Source organism: Orcinus orca, chromosome 10 (genome assembly GCF_937001465.1).
Source record: "Orcinus orca chromosome 10, mOrcOrc1.1, whole genome shotgun sequence".
NCBI lineage: Eukaryota > Metazoa > Chordata > Mammalia > Artiodactyla > Delphinidae > Orcinus > Orcinus orca.
Genome location: NC_064568.1, coordinates 40,618,903 through 40,636,396, shown reverse-complemented (window position 1 = coordinate 40,636,396; position 17,494 = coordinate 40,618,903). Strand labels below are relative to the sequence as shown.

Here is a 17,494-nt window from a genome sequence, read left to right as displayed (position 1 = left end):
AGAGATCGGAAAATGGCCAGTCGGTGGAGCAGGCAGAACACAACACTTACCGATTAAGCTCGCTGGCTTATATGGGCTTAGTTCATGACACCCCAAAACAATTACAATTGTAATGTCAAAGATCACTGATCACAGCTCACCATAACAAATATAATAATAATGAAAAAGTCTGAAATAGTGCAAAAATTATCAATTTGTGACACAGAGACATGAAGTAAGCAAATGTTATTGGAAAAATGGCACCAACAGACTTAATTTGACACAGGGTTGCCACAAACCTTCAATGTGTAAAAAATGCAGTATCTGCAAAGCACAATAAAATGAGGTGTGCCTGTACTGTCACTTTAACTCATTTGGAAAAGGAAGGGCTTCACAATTATATCACACATTTTGAATGACAAACATTTCATATCCTGATTTTGAAAAAAAAAGTTTTAAAGCTAGATCAAGATACTAGTTTTGAGAACAACTGTCAACAGGATGAAACATGTTATCTTCAGAGTGATCAAGAGGTTAAACACCCAGATCTACAATAGAAAAATGCTAATATTTTGGAGGGTAAAATTTCTTTGACCTTCAGTGAAACTAGGTTCATGAAGAATTTATCTGACAAGATCACAGTTGTGTAAGGCTTATCATGGAGACACTCTAAAGGATTCAATTAATGTGTAGTAAAGCTGTGGTTTCTTTAGCATGAAAAGTCTGGCTACAAATGTTGGTTGTGAGATAACTTCTAAACTGAAATGGCATTACCCAGCTTGATCATTCCCTGTATTTACTAGATATGGCTCCAGACAAATTTTATCTGTTTCTAAAGTGCAAAGATATATTTAAAGGATAACAATTTATCAACAGGAAAGAATGTTACACATACTGAAAATAATTCCCAAAGGAAATGCAATGCCAAAAACATCTTAACAACATCACTGCAAAAAAAAAAAAAAAAAAAAAAAAACCACAAAAAGCAAAACCTAAACAAACAAAAACACCCAAAATTGCAACATTCATTTGCAGATATAGTGTTTGAAACTCAAACTGTCAAAAAGTAAAGGGAAAATAAACATTTTCTAGGGTTCTGTAGTACCTACCCAAACTAGCTGACAATCATACGCCAAAGCCAAAACAATTAACAGCAATAAAAAGGGGAAACTGGTTTGCAGTCCCACTGAAATAATAAAAAAATGTACACATTTGTGAGATATATCCAAATAGCATGTGCCTGGCAAAATTTATCCATTTACTGGAAGAAAGTCTGTTGGAGATTGGCTCTACCTACAAGGGACTTGAAATTATACAAAACATAAATCCAGTCTAGAACTATCTTTAAAATGTGACTTCTAATGGGAATTTTAAGAGAGGGTCCAATATGTTATAGAGGGGAAAACATAATTGTTCTGCTCCCACTTCTAAAGGGAAAAAAACAGCTATTACTTTATATCTGAGTCACTTCACTCATGTGAACAATTTATAGTCTAAGCACTCAATTTTTTGAGATGTAATTTAGTGTAACTTTTTAAGAATAGGTCACTCTAATGTCACAAGACCACTATAAAGCACATGGCCTCAGTTAAAACGGAGCTTGTATGTCTAATAAGCAGCTGTGGCAAAAAATTAAAGCCACCTTCTGATAACACAACTGCTCCAAATTTCAAAGATACTGCATATGTACACATACTCACAAATTTTTATTATACCATATCACATACTACTTCATTGTCAAGGTTATTATACCTCAGCTCATGTTGGTATGGTTGATATTTGATTTGAACAACACAGGCCTCAACATAGACCAGACAGATGACCTTGATCAGCTGTAATTCACAGCCCACTAATGTCAATACTCTCAGTATTAAGGTAACTAAGTAAGAACTATAATTAAACCTTCAAGGTATATGGTGCTTTAAATTTATCATTACTAATATCCATTATCTCATACAAACCTCAACCACTCTGAGGCATTCTGCTCATTTAATAAATGAGAAAACTAAAACTGAAGAATCTAAGTGCCTGTCTCCAGGACACACAGTAAGTGACAGACTAGGACTTAAAATACACACGCTAACAACATGGTCTATGCTTCTCATTACCCAGAGTCGAACATCATCTCTGATCAACTAATCTCATAAAGGGAAGGATAGTCTGAACCATCTTAGTTCATTTATCAACTACTCTAGCACACGAAAAGCAGATTAGGGAGTCAATAAATGACTCCTTGGTAGGAACAGACTGAAAACTGGAAATAAAATTGTAATACTTGGGCTTCCCTGGTGGCGCAGTGGTTGAGAGTCTGCCTGCCGATGCAGGGGACATGGGTTCGTGTCCCGGTCCTGGAGGATCCCACATGCCGCAGAGCGGCTGGGCCGGTGAGCCATGGACGCTGAGCCTGCTCATCCGGAGCCTGTGCTCCGCAACGGGAGAGGCCACAACAGTGAGAGGCCCGTGTACCGCAAAAAAAAAACAAAAAAAAAACAAAAAAAAATTGTAATACTTGAGTCTTAAGGCTATGACTAAACCCTAGAGAAATCTTTTGCTCAATGGGATGGAAAAATAAATTCTATTTTAGAAGAACAACCATAAGATCACTGAGCTCTCTACTAAAGAGTCTTTAATTCTGTAGGAGGCAGAATTATGCATAACAAACACCACCACCACCACCAATAAAAAGCTAAGAAAATTGATAGCCAATAACCAATAATGCCCATTTTCTTACCTGCTGTATTTAGCCCTATAACATTAATTTTAAGCCAAACATGAAAGGAAAAACACACACACAAAAAAACTAAGTATAAGAATGTTCAGTGCAGTATTATTTATAATTATGAAAAAGAACTTTCAATTTAAACAACTACCCCAGGAAAATGGATAAACAGCGACCTTATAAGCAAATGTGGTATTATACAGACGTTAAAATGTGTATGTGGGGCTTCCCTGGTGGTGCAGTGGTTGAGAGTCCACCTGCCGATGCAGGGGACACAGGTTCGTGCCCTGGTCCGGGAAGATCCCACATGCCGCGGAGCAGCTAGGCCCGTGAGCCATGGCCACTGAGCCTGCGTGTCCAGAGCCTGTGCTCCGCAACGGGGGAGGCCACGACAGTGAGAGGCCCACGCACCGCAAAAAAAAAAAAAAAAGTGTATGTATGCATATACACACACACACACACACACACACACACACACACACACACACACACACATATAAAAATACAGAGTAATTTGGAGAAATGGTTAAGAATCATGTTACACAGAAAAACATGGGACAAAAAAACTTCCAAGTCTTCAAAATTACAAATTCATAAAATATATAAACATGTAAAGAGATCACAAAAAATGAAGGGAGGGGCTTCCCTCGTGGCGCAGTGGTTGGGAATCTGCCTGCCAATGCAGGGGACATGGGTTCGAGCCCTGGTCTGGGAAGATCCCACATGCCGCGGAGCAACTAGGCCCGTGAGCCACAACTACTGAGCCTGCGCGTCTGGAGCTTGTGCTCCACAAGAAGAGAGGCCACGACAGTGAGAGGCCCACGCACCGCGATGAAGAGTGGCCCCCGCTCACCGCAACTAGAGAAAGCCCACGCACAGAAATGAAGACCCAACACAGCCAAAAATAAATAAATAAATACAATTTAAAAAAAAAAATGAAGGCAGTTAATACAGTTAAGGTTTTCAGAATTAAAGCAGGACACTTTGTCACGGCCTTTTGGACAAAATTTTGATACAGCTTCATAACAAAAATACAAACAGAAGTAAAAATCACTTCTGTTACCTCAATATTAAGTAATGTGTACAGGAAACATCTCTGGGAGTCTCTGCCATCCACAATAGTTCACCTTTAAGGGGTGACGAGGAATGATGGGAGAGACATAGGAATGTGGTGAAGACGATGCCTTAAAGAGTCTTTTTTTTTTTTTTTAATGTATTGGTTTTATAAAAAAGAAAAGAAATTTGATTTAAAACCACAAAAATACACTTCAAAAGTTATTCTCTCTCTCTCTCTTGCTGATCACTTGCTTTTGGGGAAGCCAGCTGGCATGTTGTAAGCAGCGCTATTGAGAGTGGTAAGGAACCAAGGACAGCTAACAACCATGTGAGTGAGCTTGAAAGTAAACCTTCCATCCCTTGTCTAGTCTTCAGATGACTACAACCCTGCTTAATAGCTTGACTGTAATTTCATGACTCTGAGCCAGAACCACCCAAACTGCTTCTGAATTCCTGACGCACAGAAACTATGAGATAATAATTACTTACTGTTTTAAACTGCTAAGTAATTTGTGACACAATAGATAACTAGTATATATAAAATTAGCCAATATGTAAAAGTGATCAATGGCAGGATTTCCCCCTCACATCAGATTTAACATCCCATAAACAGACAGTAAAACAGACAAAAGTATTTCCAAAATTAGTTACCTGTACAATTGGTGGAGTTGTCTGTGAGTAGGGTGATGTCACACCATAAACAGTTGGACAAGCCTGTCCTTGATAATATATGGTTGCTTGAGACTGTGCAGGAGAGTACTGCTGCTGTACACTCACGGACTGTTGGTTTGAATCCCAAACACCATAATTCTGTCCCTGGACTGGGCCTGGGGCTGGCACTGGCAAGACGGTGACACTAGAGTCTTGGTGTACCACACCATCACTTTGGGCCACATACTGTGAACTGGAAACTTCCACAGGGGCTGCCACATGTGGCACCACTGGCACAGGTGGAGGGGCAGCAAGGGGTTCTGTAGAATGTCCCACCAAGGGCTGAGAATGATCATAAGGAGCAGGAGAACACACAGGATCCATGCTGGGTGTGGGGAGGAGCACCTTTCCAGCATTAGGATTGCTGGGATCCACATAGGCCTGCATGGGGTAACCTGGTGGGTAGCCAGCAAAGGGGTGATGAGGGGCACTGTAGCCAAGAGAGTCATAGGGCAGTGGAGACGTCATTCCCAGGTTCTGCATCTGCTGCTGTTGTTTTTGGGCCTCCCGCTGAGCTACCTCCTGCTCAAACAACTTTCGACGCTCCTCTGTAGAAAGTTTATTGCGATCTTTAATTCGTACTTTCTTTTTAGAAGTTGGTGTATCATATCTAGAAAGAAAACAATAAGAGCACCACAAAAAGTTTTTCCCTAAATCAGAGACATAACCAAAGCACTAATAAATGTTATGCCACTCGATACTAAACCATTAACCACACCAACTCCAATTTGGCACAGGCTGAAAATCATACTCAAAATTACTTAAGGAGTTTTGCAGATAGGAGAGAACCTCAAGGAAATAGACACTTAGATGAAAATAATAACTTTATCCTTATCCTCAGCTTCTAGAACTTCAAACTAAAGATACATGTAGTATCCTAAATAGATTCTTCTTTATAGTTAAGTTCTGTAGTTCTGTAACTACAAATTCTGACATTAAAACAAAAACCCAAATACACTAATAAAAGCTACAGAATTTGATGTATGTCTGACCACACCCATTAATATCAACACAGGTTAGTTAAGTGAAAGACAAGCATGTACACATAAAAGTATGGGGGGTTATATTCACATACTCTTCTTTGTGCAGTACCAAGTATAATATCATATTGCTAAACCTAATACCCTGTGATAGTTTTGACAAGTATCCCCAGTAAGCCCCCAAGAAACCATCAGCTCTAACATTCACAAGAGAACTGAGGACTTAAAAGATTCTTTTGTGAAGTTCTATGGACTGAATCGAACTTTTGATAAAGGCTCTTGGCAAAAATGAAAAATGACAACTAATTTCAAGACGTTTCATTGCAAAGAAACATCTAATAATAGATTCATGGATAAGGGTACAGCATTTATCCAAACAACAAAAAATATATGGTCTAAAAACCTCTTAGCTGAAAACTTCCTTTAAAGTGTTAGTGGGGTGGTAGTACCCTTAGCTGCCTGGCAGAAACAAATGCAAACAGTCTATAGAAGAGAGCACCTTAAATCTAGGCCTCAATGAATTCCTACAGATTAAGTTCTAAGGAACAGGAGTTCACTAGACAATAAAATTAATCTTGCCATTTGTAACAACATGGATGGACCTAGAGGGTATTATGCTGAGAAAAATAAGTAAGACAAAGAAAGATAAATACTGTACGATTTCACTTGTATGTGGAATCTAAAAAACAAAACAAATGAACAAATAAAACAAACAGAGTTACAGATACAGAGAACAAACAGCTGGTTGCCAGAGGGGAGAGGGGAAGAAAGAAACAGGTAAGGGAGATTAAGAGGTACAAAAATTCAGTTGCAAAATAATGAATCACACGGTATGAAATGTACAGTGTGGGGAATATAGTAAAAAACTATGTAATATCTTTGTAAGGTGACATACTGTAATTAGACTTACTGTGGTGATCATTTTGGTATAGAAATATCAAATTACTATGCTGTGTAACAGGAACTAACAGTACTGTAGGTCGATTATACTTCAAAAAAACTCACAGAAACAAACTCATAAAAGATAAACATGTACTAGGAATATAATGTACCACATGATACATATATAATGAACACTGCTGTATGTTCTATATGAAAGTTAAGAGAGTAAATCCTAAGAGTTCTCATCACAAGGAAAGGTATTTTCCCCTATTTCTATAATTTTGTATCTACATGAGATGATGGATGTTCACTAAACTTATTGTGATGATCATTTCATGATGTATGTAAGTCAAATCATATGCTTAACATCTTAAACTTATACTGTGCTGTATGTCAATTATATCTCACTAAAAGCAAAAAAAAGGTATATAATTATAAAATTATAAAATACACACACACACACACAAGTGAGAGGAAGAGACATATAAAGACTGCTGATGCTGGAATTATCACACACAAAATATTAGAGATGTTTAATATGTTTAATAAGATAAAAGAGGCTATTAAAAATATGCCTAAGGAACAGGACCATAAAATACTATCAGGCAGATTTGAATAAGAACCCCATGAAGCATCTAAAAAGGAAAAAGAATGAAAATTAAAACTCAATTATCATTTGAAATTGCACATACGTGGCAAAATTCTACTTAAATATCCAAGAGAAACTTTTGCACATGTACACCAAAATAACAGCACTATACATAATAGAAAAAGTTTTATAACAAAACATTATACAGTAATAAAAATAAACTGATACTATTATGAATAAATCTTAGTAAATAAATATCAAGTCAAAACAAAGTACTGTCAAATTAAATGCAAAATAATAGCCTTTTCATACAGTTAAAACTAACATATTTTTAAGAAATATATATTAGATGACATAAAACTATATTTAAAAAAAGGCAGGCCAGGGTACAATGAACAACAGAATCCAACAGATACTACTTGCTATCACAAGTAGTAAAGACAGGGGACGGTGCAGAAATAAGTGACATAGCAAGATTTATATAATTGTTAAGATCCTGACTTTTGTGCTGGGACCTCCAGGGCTCATTACATTGTAGTAAATGTATGGAGAAAAGGTCCATGGATAGAAATAAGTGTCATGAACCAAGAAATAACCTAATATTCAATTCAATTCAGTGCCCATAAGAGCCATGGTATGGTTAAGCAAGAGATTAGATCTGAAGAGAATTAGTAACTTGGAAGATGATCTTCAAATTTAAAAAGTTCGATGAATTTCAACCAGATTGAAAAAAAAAAAAGAAATCCTCATATAAACACAGGGAAACGATAATGCGGAACACCAAATACAAAGAGAACTTCTTAAAAGCAGGCCAAGAGAAAAGCCAGGTTACTTAACAAAGAATAGCAACCAACAAGTTTCGTAAAATCAATAAGGAAAGTCAGAAGAATGAAGAATAACAGCTTCAAAGTATTCAGAAAAACTGTCAACCCAAAAGAACTTCCTTTCAAAAATGAGAATAAATGTTCACATAAAGACTTGTTCATAGCCAGTAATATTCACAATAGTCATCTGGAAACAATCCAAACACCTATCAACTAATGAATTTATAAACAAACTATAGTATATCTATACAATGGACTACTACTAAGCACTAAAAAAGAACTGAGATGCATAATAACATGGATGAGTATCTCAAATATAATATGCTAAGTGAAAGAAGACAGAATATACTTTATAGTATATACCATATATATGACATTGTGGAAAGGACAAAACCAAGTCAGAAAGGAGATCAGTGGTGGCCAGGGACTAGGAGTAGAAGAAGGGGACACACTACAAAGGGGTAAGAGATAATTTTATGAGGTGATGAAATGTTCTATTGGGTTGGCCCAAAAGTTCGTTTGGATTTTTCCGTAATGTTATGGAAAAACCCGAATGAACTTTTTGGCCAATCCAATATATAACCTCTGTGGTTGTAGTTACATAACTGTATGCATCTGACAAAACTCAATGAACACTACACTTAAAATCATGAATTTTACTGTAAGCAATTTATACTTGCTGGTTAAATAAAGCTGATTTTTAAAATTGAGGGTGAGCAATGCAAACAAAACATGAAAAACACTTTTTAGACAAAAACTGAAATATTATGAAGAGAAACTCACTAAAAGAAACCACTTAGGGACTTCCCTGGTGGCGCAGTGGTTAAGAATCTGCCTGCCAATGCAGGGGACATGGGTTCGATCCCTGGTCTGGGAAGATCCCACATGCCACGGAGCAACTAAGCCCGAGCACCACAACTACTGAGCCTGAGCTCTAGAGCCTGCGAGCCACAACTACTGAAGCCCACGAACCTAGAGCAGGTGCTCCGCAACAAGAGAAGCCACCTCAATGAGAAGCCCACGCACCGCAACGAAGAGTAGCCCCCTCTTGCCGCAACTAGAGAAAGCCTGCACGCAGCAACAAAGACCCAACGCAGCCAAAAATAAATAAATAAATAATAATTTAAAAAAAAGAAACCATTTAAAGGGGTCTGAGATAAGAAAGAAGAGAAACTAGTAAATGTAAACAAACTAAAAACATCAGTTGGTCTACATAAAAAAATTAACAATAACTGATGGGAGGAGAGAGGAGGAATTATAATACTGGACAATAATACCATGTAAATTGGGAAGGCTGAAGGGTCAGAGTAAGTACTTATGTTGTTCAGGATATTGATTAGCTTCAAATTTTATTAAATTGAAACAACCAGTTAAAGAATTAAAGAGTTGCCATAAAAGATTAAAAAAGACAAAAACAAAACCACCCAATCAGCTATAAGCTATTTATTAGACACAGAAAAGTTGAAAGTAAAAGGAAGGAAGAGGCTTCCTGGGACAGGACTTGCCCCCTATCCTCTGCTTTAGCTCCTCTCTGAAGTACCTACACAACAGTATTTGATGCACATTTCCTGAGTTGTTTTACAGATGTGAAAACCCCCACCAAATGGAAGATGTTAACTACTTAAAGACCAGGAGCACATAGCCCCAGGCCTCCTTAAGCCTAAGGACTGATAATATTAACCCCTGTTACCTTACCCTCACCTGGCTTTTAAAAATGCTTTGTGGAAACCCTTCAGGGAGCTTGGGGTTTTTTTTTAGAGCAAGAGCCACCCATCTTCTTGCATGGCCCTGTGATAAACCTTTCCCTGCTCCAAAAAATAAAAAATAAAATAAAATAAAATAAAAGGAAGAAAGATATACCAGTTAAATCCTACTAAAAGGAAGATAAGCATATTTCTATGAATATCAAACAAAAGAGACTATAAAGCAAGCTTCAATAAAATTCTAAGAACTGTTATCATACAGATCAATTAATGACAAATTGAAAATTTAACAAAAAGAAATTTAAACACATTGTATATCCTAATAGTATTTAGAACTAGATTATGAAGCTGCATTAACAAGAGTAGTTCAAGCAGTCTTACAGTTCTTAAACACTTCTATCAGAAGAGAAAAATTAATGAGCTAAGAATCCCAATTGTTCCAGTTAAGAAATTAAAAAAACAATATAACAAGCCTAAAAAAGTGGAAGGAAACAAAATATGAGTAGAAATCAATTACCAAGATAAAAAATGCTATCATTCTGTGATTTGCATTGGAGGTATTGCTAGCAAAGTAACATGAACAAGGCATAAGAATTAGAAAGGAAAACCAAAACAAATTCATATGATATGGACTGTTGACAATGACAAAAAAAGGAGACAGTGGGGCAAAAAAAAAACTTCTATACTCTTGAAATTAATACAAGTTTTGTAACGGTTAACAAAAATAGGATCAATATACAAAGGTGAATTGCATATCAAAACACCAAAACCAAACTGAATATGTAACAGAAGTTAGGGTTCTCAGAAATAAATACACCAAAAGATAAACAAGTTTTTCTGGAGAAAACTATTAACAAAGACATTAATGAACAACTTTATCTTCATTAAAAATATTAAAGAAGACCTAACTAGATAGAGAATATTCAAATACTCAAAGCAGATTCTAAGGAAGAATAAATCTGAGAAAAGACAGGGCATCCCAGAAGATCAAGTAGGGATTCGCCCTACTTGCTATCAAGACTTAAATATAAGATAGTCATAAGGAGCCCAGAAACAGATCCTCCCATATGTGAAAACCTGTTGGAAAGAGGCAGCACTGCAGATCAGTGCGGAAAGGAAGAGCGTTCAAGTAGTAAATGATGCTGGGACAACTGGGTGTTCACCTAGAAAGAAATGAAACCAGATTCCTACCTTAAAATATATACAAAAATTAATTCCCAATGGATTAAGGACTTAAATCTTGCTAAAAAAAAATGTATATACACACACACACACACAAAGTCATCTCAAGAGTTGGGAAGAATTTCTTAAAACACTGTAAACACTAACCATAAAGGAAACAGACAATATATATGATATATTCAATTACACCATAATTAATAAATTCTGTGTATTGAAAGATACAGAAAGAGTCAAAATACAAGTCATGAACTGGGAAAAAATACTTGCAAAATTATATTTAGAATATAAAAAAAGAACACCTAGAGCTTAAAAAGACAAAATTTAATAAATGAACACCACATATAAAAAGACACTTCACAGAAGAGTAAATAGGAATGGTCAATAAACATATGGCAAAATGTTCAATCTATTTAGTAATTAGAGAAATGTAAATTAAAATCATGATGAATTACTATTACACACCCAGAGAACCCAAAATTAAAAATTCTGACAACTGCATTACATGACTGCTATATCTCAAATTTTTTTTTAAGTATATTTAATTTAAAAAGAACTTCTCGGGAACAAATGTTTTCTAGTGCCCAGCAGGTGATTATGTGGCCTGTTTTTCTACCAGCATCACAAGACAGCCTCTGGCACAGGGATCAAACAACATTTTGAACTGGTATGGTGTAAGATTCACTAGAAAACATAGGGTTATCTCTCATCAACCCCCATTCCCCTTTAAAGAACAAATCTCTGGCTCCTCAAATAGCATTTAAACGTTATGAAGTAGAAGCCATTCGAGTACCAAAAATCTATTCGTCTTCACAGCTATTACTACTGTCAAAAGAGACTCTCAATAGTTATGAGTAGAGTTTCCTTTTATACTCACTCACAAGAGAATACATTTATTACAAAAGCACACAAATCAGAAGTGTATCACTTGGGTACTTTTTGACTTGCTCAGAAAAGAGAGTAACTCACATAGGCCACTTACCTGTCATCTGGCCTTTTTGTTCCCCGCTCATAGGCAGAAGAAGGTGGTGAGAGGGAGCCCCTTCGTTTCCTTTTCTCTTTATTTTGAGTTTGTTTGTCTGGGTCTCTCTCTCTTGACCTGTTAGGAGTCTTTGGGGCAACTGTTTGATCTCTGAAGCCAACAGCATCCCTTCCTCGTTCGGTTACTAGGGGAAAAGGTTTTTAAAAAAATTTACTTGGTAGACTTTTCTCCATCATGATAGTATACCAACTGTATAATAAAATTTCTATCCAACAAACAGATCTATGGACTCCTCCTTCATATACCCAGTCCCAAATTTGGACGAGACATAAGGTCTTATATGCTTGTGTGCTCTACTTCCTAAAAGTCTCTTCCATGACTGCCCTTTTCTACCTTTTTCCACCAAAGTCTCAGTCCAAGCTTTCATCATTTCTAACTAGTTCTGTGGAACACATGCATGCAAAATGTTTCTGATACCTTTAGTAAGGCAGTCTGCTTGTCAGTTCAAAATGTAAAAGCCTTCCCCTGCCCTTATAACTCTGCATATTTACAACTGGTAGAAAAACAGCCTGGCATGCTAAACATAAAAACCTCAACAGAAAAATCTCTTTAATTAAAAAAAAATTAGACAACTTTTTATGAACTACAATTTCAAAAGAAAAATATTTCAAACACAGGTGAAACAGGTGGTAACTCAGTAAGTTATCAAAACCAGAGAGCTACATCTTCAAAAAAAGAACGCCAGCTTCCTATTCAAAGATGGAAGCTGGGGGCTTCCCTGATGGCGCAGTGGTTAAGAATCCACCTGCCAATGCAGGGGACACGGGTATGAGCCCTGGTCTGGGAGGATCCCACATGCCGCAGAGCAACTAAGCCCGTGCGCCACAACTACTGAGCCTGCGCTCTAGAACTCGCAAGCCACAACTACTGAAGCCTGTGTACCTAGAGCCCGTGCTCCGCAACAAGAGAAGCCACCACAGTGAGAAGCCCGCACACTGCAACGAAGAGTAGCCCCTGCTCACCACAACTAGAGAAAGCCCGTGCACAGCTACAAAGACCCAACGCAGCCAAAAATAAAATAAATTAAAAAAAAAAAAAGATGGAAGCTAACCTTCTTCACTCAGTCTCTTTACCTAGAATGGTTCTCACCCAATTCCATTGCCACTGCTCCCAAAAGCTGCCCTAAGTACTACTTTTCACTGATCACACCACCTAGTCTTTCATTTTCCTAAGTAGTCTAGATCCCACCAATGAACATTTCAATATAAACTGACTAGTATTATATGCTGTTGCTTTGTGTATGTTAGTACTGTTACCTACTAATCATATTGCTCTCTTCATAAGGAGAGAATTTCTTATAAAATATCTCTCATAGCGCAAAGCGGATTCTCAATAAACATTGTTTTTTCTTTTCTCATCTCAGAAAAATGTGCTATCAGTTGTTTTTTCCCCCAGCAGTAGGATCAAGTTTACATATACCATTCTCACAGTTCTTTTAGCTGGCCAAAAACTCCATTTATTTACAAAAAAGTTACTAATCTACAGCCATGTATGAGTATTTGTCAGTGAGAAGCTAACAGAACTAACTCATCTAATACCACATGCTGGCAGAAAATACCATACAATTAAAACAACTGTTCAGCTCAGAAGGTATTAGCACAACATCCTTTTGTGAAGTATTATTATCTAGTTTCATCTGGATCTGCCCATGACTCTCTATTTCCTCCTTCAAACCCAGGTTCTTTACCCTGGTGTTAATTTCCTTAAAATGTGGCTATTTCTTCACTATATATTGGTAAAACAAGAAAAGGAATCATACCAACAGTATATTCTGACTCTGCATCTTAGAATATGTGAGGCACAGAAATCATCTTATATATTCAGGCTGATTTTCTCATATTTTAAAACGTGGATAAAGCTAGACTGCATATTTCCCAAAGTATTTCACAATCCTTATGAATTTTAAAAGTTCTAAGCTTTTTAATCGCTTGACATTGAGTAGTAACATAGCAAGTCAGGTTTGCATTATAAGCATTTCTCTAATCTAAAAGCCTGATACTGAGATGGAGGCAGGGTTCCCCACATGTGAGGATGAGACTGAAGTTGGCACACAAAAGGCTGCTCCCTGAAAAGATTGTAATTGTCCACTACAGACCATGTCCTGCTTCTCTCAGAGGGCCATACCAGACTAGATATTTACAAAATAATGGTGGCAGGGTGGGGTGGGAGGACCTTCATAGGTATTGAAACTTTGCCTGTCTTGCTAATGTTTTCAACTCAGTGGGCCCAGAGAAGCCAGCCTCTGATGATCAACTCTATAGTGGTGCTGCTGATACTGCCAACCAGTACTACTCAACCCAGCTTTCTTTCTTATGGGAAGAAATCTTTGCAGCCCTAAGTAGGATGTCTGGCTATGAAGAGACTAAACCAGTAGAACTAAAAATATCCAAAAGATACAAAAGTGATGTAAAGGATACTTTACAGGGCTTTAACCAATAAGATTATTTAACCAATAAGATTTAAGATTACAAAATGTTCTTCATGCCAAAAATAAAGAAAAAGACCAAAAACATGATCACACTGGCTCCTTTACTCTATTTATACTGGGTCACTGCTGGAGGGGCACAAGAGACTAACAAGAGCCACCATAATTTATACCATTGCTTTAATCTCTAAAGTATGTTGGAAACACAGCTAAGTGGTAAAGCCCAGAAACCATACTGCAATGGTCTCCCTATTATCTGTTCTGTAATAATGATTCTTAACCTTGTGAGGGGTCACTGATTCCTTGAGAATCTGATGAAAGTTTTGAATTTTCCCCAGTAAAATGAACGTATACCAAGGATTTTGCATATAAACATCTACAGGTAAAAACTTACACACACCTAAGGAGTATAGGTTTAAGAATGTCTGCTCTAGGGCTTCCCTGGTGGTGCAGTGGTTGAGAGTCCGTCTGCTAATGCAGGGGACACGGGTTCATGCCCTGGTCCGGGAAGATCCCACATGCTGCGGAGCGGCTAGGCCCGTGAGCCACGGCTGCTGAGCCTGCGCGTCCGGAGCCTGTGCTCCGCAACGGGAGAGGCCACAACAGTGAGAGGCCCGCGTACCGCAAAAAAAAAAAGAATGTCTGCTCTAGAGGAAGAAAAGAATGGAAGAAAAGCTACTAGAAGGCCATGACTTCAAGGAAAGAAACAACACAGGGAGTATAAAGGGACATCTCCTTTGACAAAAAATCACTAAGAATAAAAATGCACATATCCACCTCCTAGAGCAATGAAAATAAAAATAAAAATTAACAAATGGGACCTAATTCAACTTAAAAGCTTTTGCACAGCAAAGGAAACTACAAAGAAGATGAAAGACAACCCTCAGAATGGGAGAAAATATTTGCAAACAAAGTGATAGATAAGGGATTAATCTCCAAAATATACAAACAGCTTGTGCAGCTCAGTATCAAAAAAACAAACAACCCAAACAAAACATGGGTGGAAAATCTAAATAGACATTTCTCCAAAGAAGACATACAGATGGCCAAAAGGCACATGAAAAGATGCTCAACATCACTAATTATGAGAAAAATGCAAATCAAACTACAATGAGGTATCACCTTACACTGGTCAGAATGGCCATCATCAAAAAATCTACAAACAATAAATGCTACAGAGCGTGTGGAGAAAAGGGAACCCTGCTACACTGCTGGTGGAAATGTAAACTGGTATAGTCCCTATGGAGAACAGTACTATGGAGGTTCCTTAGAAAACTAAAAATAGAGCTACCATATGATCCAGCAATCCCACTCATGGGCATATATCCAGAGACAACTGTAATTTGAAAAGATACATGCACCCCAATGTTCACTGCAGTACTATTTACAAGAGCCAGGACAGGGAAGCAACCTAAATGTCCATCAACAGAGGAATGGATAAAGAAGATATGGTACATATATACAATGGAATATTAGCCATAAAAAAGAATGAAATAATGCCATTTGCAGTAACATGATAGGCCTAGAGATTGTCATACTGAGTGAAGTCAGACAGAGAAAGACAAATATCATATGGTATCACTTATGTGTGGAATCTAAAAAAATGGTACAAATGAACTTATTTACAAAACAGAGAGTCACATATGTAGAAAATAAACTTATGGTTACCAGGGGGGAAGGAAGGGAAGGATAAATTGAGAAACTGGGATTGACATATACACACTACTATACATAAAACAGATAACTAATAAGGGCCTACTGTATAGCACAGGGAACTCTACTCAATACACTGTAATGGCCTATATGTGAAAAGAATCTAAAAAAGAGTGGATATATGTATATGTATAACTGATTCACTTTGCAGTACACCTGAAACTAACACAACATTGTAAGTCAACTGTACTCCAAGAAAATTGTTTTAAAAACACGTTTTCAAACTTATACCAAAAATATTTCATTTACCTAATGACATATTATCTGGTTCCAAAAACAAAATAAAGTTATCAGTTACATCTGCATATTTCTAAAAGAATATTCGTAAAGTCATATGCACAAAGTATCTCTGAATACCTACTTGTGCTCTCCTTTTCAGTTTGACTTTTCTTTGGAATTCGATATACCTCCTGCAAAAAATAAACCAAAAGAAAAGTTATCAGTGTGGAATGGAAGTGGTGATTGCTTTGAAGCTGAATGATTTCACATGGCAACAAAGAAATGGGGAGGAACAATCTGGTATTTAATTATTCTCCAAAATTTTGCCTATGTTTGGCTTTAAATAAAAATAGATCCTGGTCCCTTAAAAAACAAGTAAAAACATATAGCACAAATACATATTTATTTCTAAACGTCTACCAGGCTTGTATGACCTCATTAGCCAAGTAGCAGACTAAGTAACTAAGACATTTTATTTCTGGCAGGAATACACCTCCTGATAATCTTAATTTCTATATGCCTTCTGCACATAAAATGAAGTCATATATAGTTCATTTACTGAGAGTATGCATATGAACAAGTCAAACATCTCACTTGCCATCCCTACTTAAGGGAAGAAAAGGTTAGTAATACCTCAGCTATATAAACACACTTCAGAAAAATTACATGTGTAAACACAATTCCTGCTATTCAGCGTATTTTTCTATAAATACAAAATCAACTTGGCTAATGGCCAAATCTACTTTTATACTGCTGTTATTTTAAAAAAGGAAAGTTTTGGATCATTGTTGCTCTTCAAATACTATCTAATACTTTATCAAAATTGTTCTTGAGAAATATAAACTACGTTTTTAAGCCCTGAGGTACCTTTTCTTGCTGTATGAATCTAAAGCCTAGCAACAATTCTGTTCCCTGACAATCTCTCACTGTTCTAAGTCCATCAGGTAGCTCTTGGGCACATACTTCCTTATCCAGTCACCTTGTTAAGTGGGCAAATGGCAAACCCACACATTCTCAATGGTACATCATATAAAACCCTTCCTTCAGAGTAATCTCATAATACTGACCACACCTATATGACCTGGTAATCCCATTTTTTAGGAAATGTACTCTAAGAAAAATCTTTCCACACGATTTTTGGTTCTAGCAGCATTTGTGGAAAACGAAATAACCCACATGTCACACAACTGAGGAAAGTTCAAGATGTAATATTCAGCTGCCAGTAAAAATGCCAATGTGGACTTTACAGACGCAGGGCAATCTGTATGAATGCATTATCTTATTTGAATTTCAAAACAACCCTATGAGGTTGCTATCTCCATTTTACAAATGGGAAAACTTACTTAAAAAGTTTAGCAACCTGCCCAAGGTTATGATGCCTTTTATCATCTGTACCAGATGACACAGTGGCATTATTCTGGGAAGGAGTACCATTTTGGGGATTTATCCACAAATGTAGGTAACATCCACTAT

At 37.0% G+C, this 17,494-nt stretch overlaps 1 protein-coding gene across 7 annotated transcripts in view; it reads right to left on the bottom strand.

The window, feature by feature from the left end:
- The window catches only part of SETD2 (SET domain containing 2, histone lysine methyltransferase), a 112,996-nt gene that overhangs the window by 18,890 nt on the left and 76,612 nt on the right, over positions 1 to 17,494 (bottom strand). For 3 of the 7 annotated variants that reach the window (XM_049716252.1, XM_049716253.1, XM_049716251.1), the window contains 3 exons: positions 16,164 to 16,212; positions 11,605 to 11,788; positions 4,406 to 5,075 (listed from right to left, as the gene is read on the bottom strand). In XM_049716252.1, the coding sequence (XP_049572209.1) occupies positions 4,406 to 5,075; positions 11,605 to 11,788; positions 16,164 to 16,212 (903 nt within the window). Of the gene's footprint in view, positions 1 to 4,405; positions 5,076 to 6,531; positions 6,963 to 11,604; positions 11,789 to 16,163; positions 16,213 to 17,494 lie in introns of those variants that run through there. The other 4 variants (XM_049716254.1, XR_007479827.1, XR_007479828.1 and 1 more) reach the window with 4 other exon arrangements.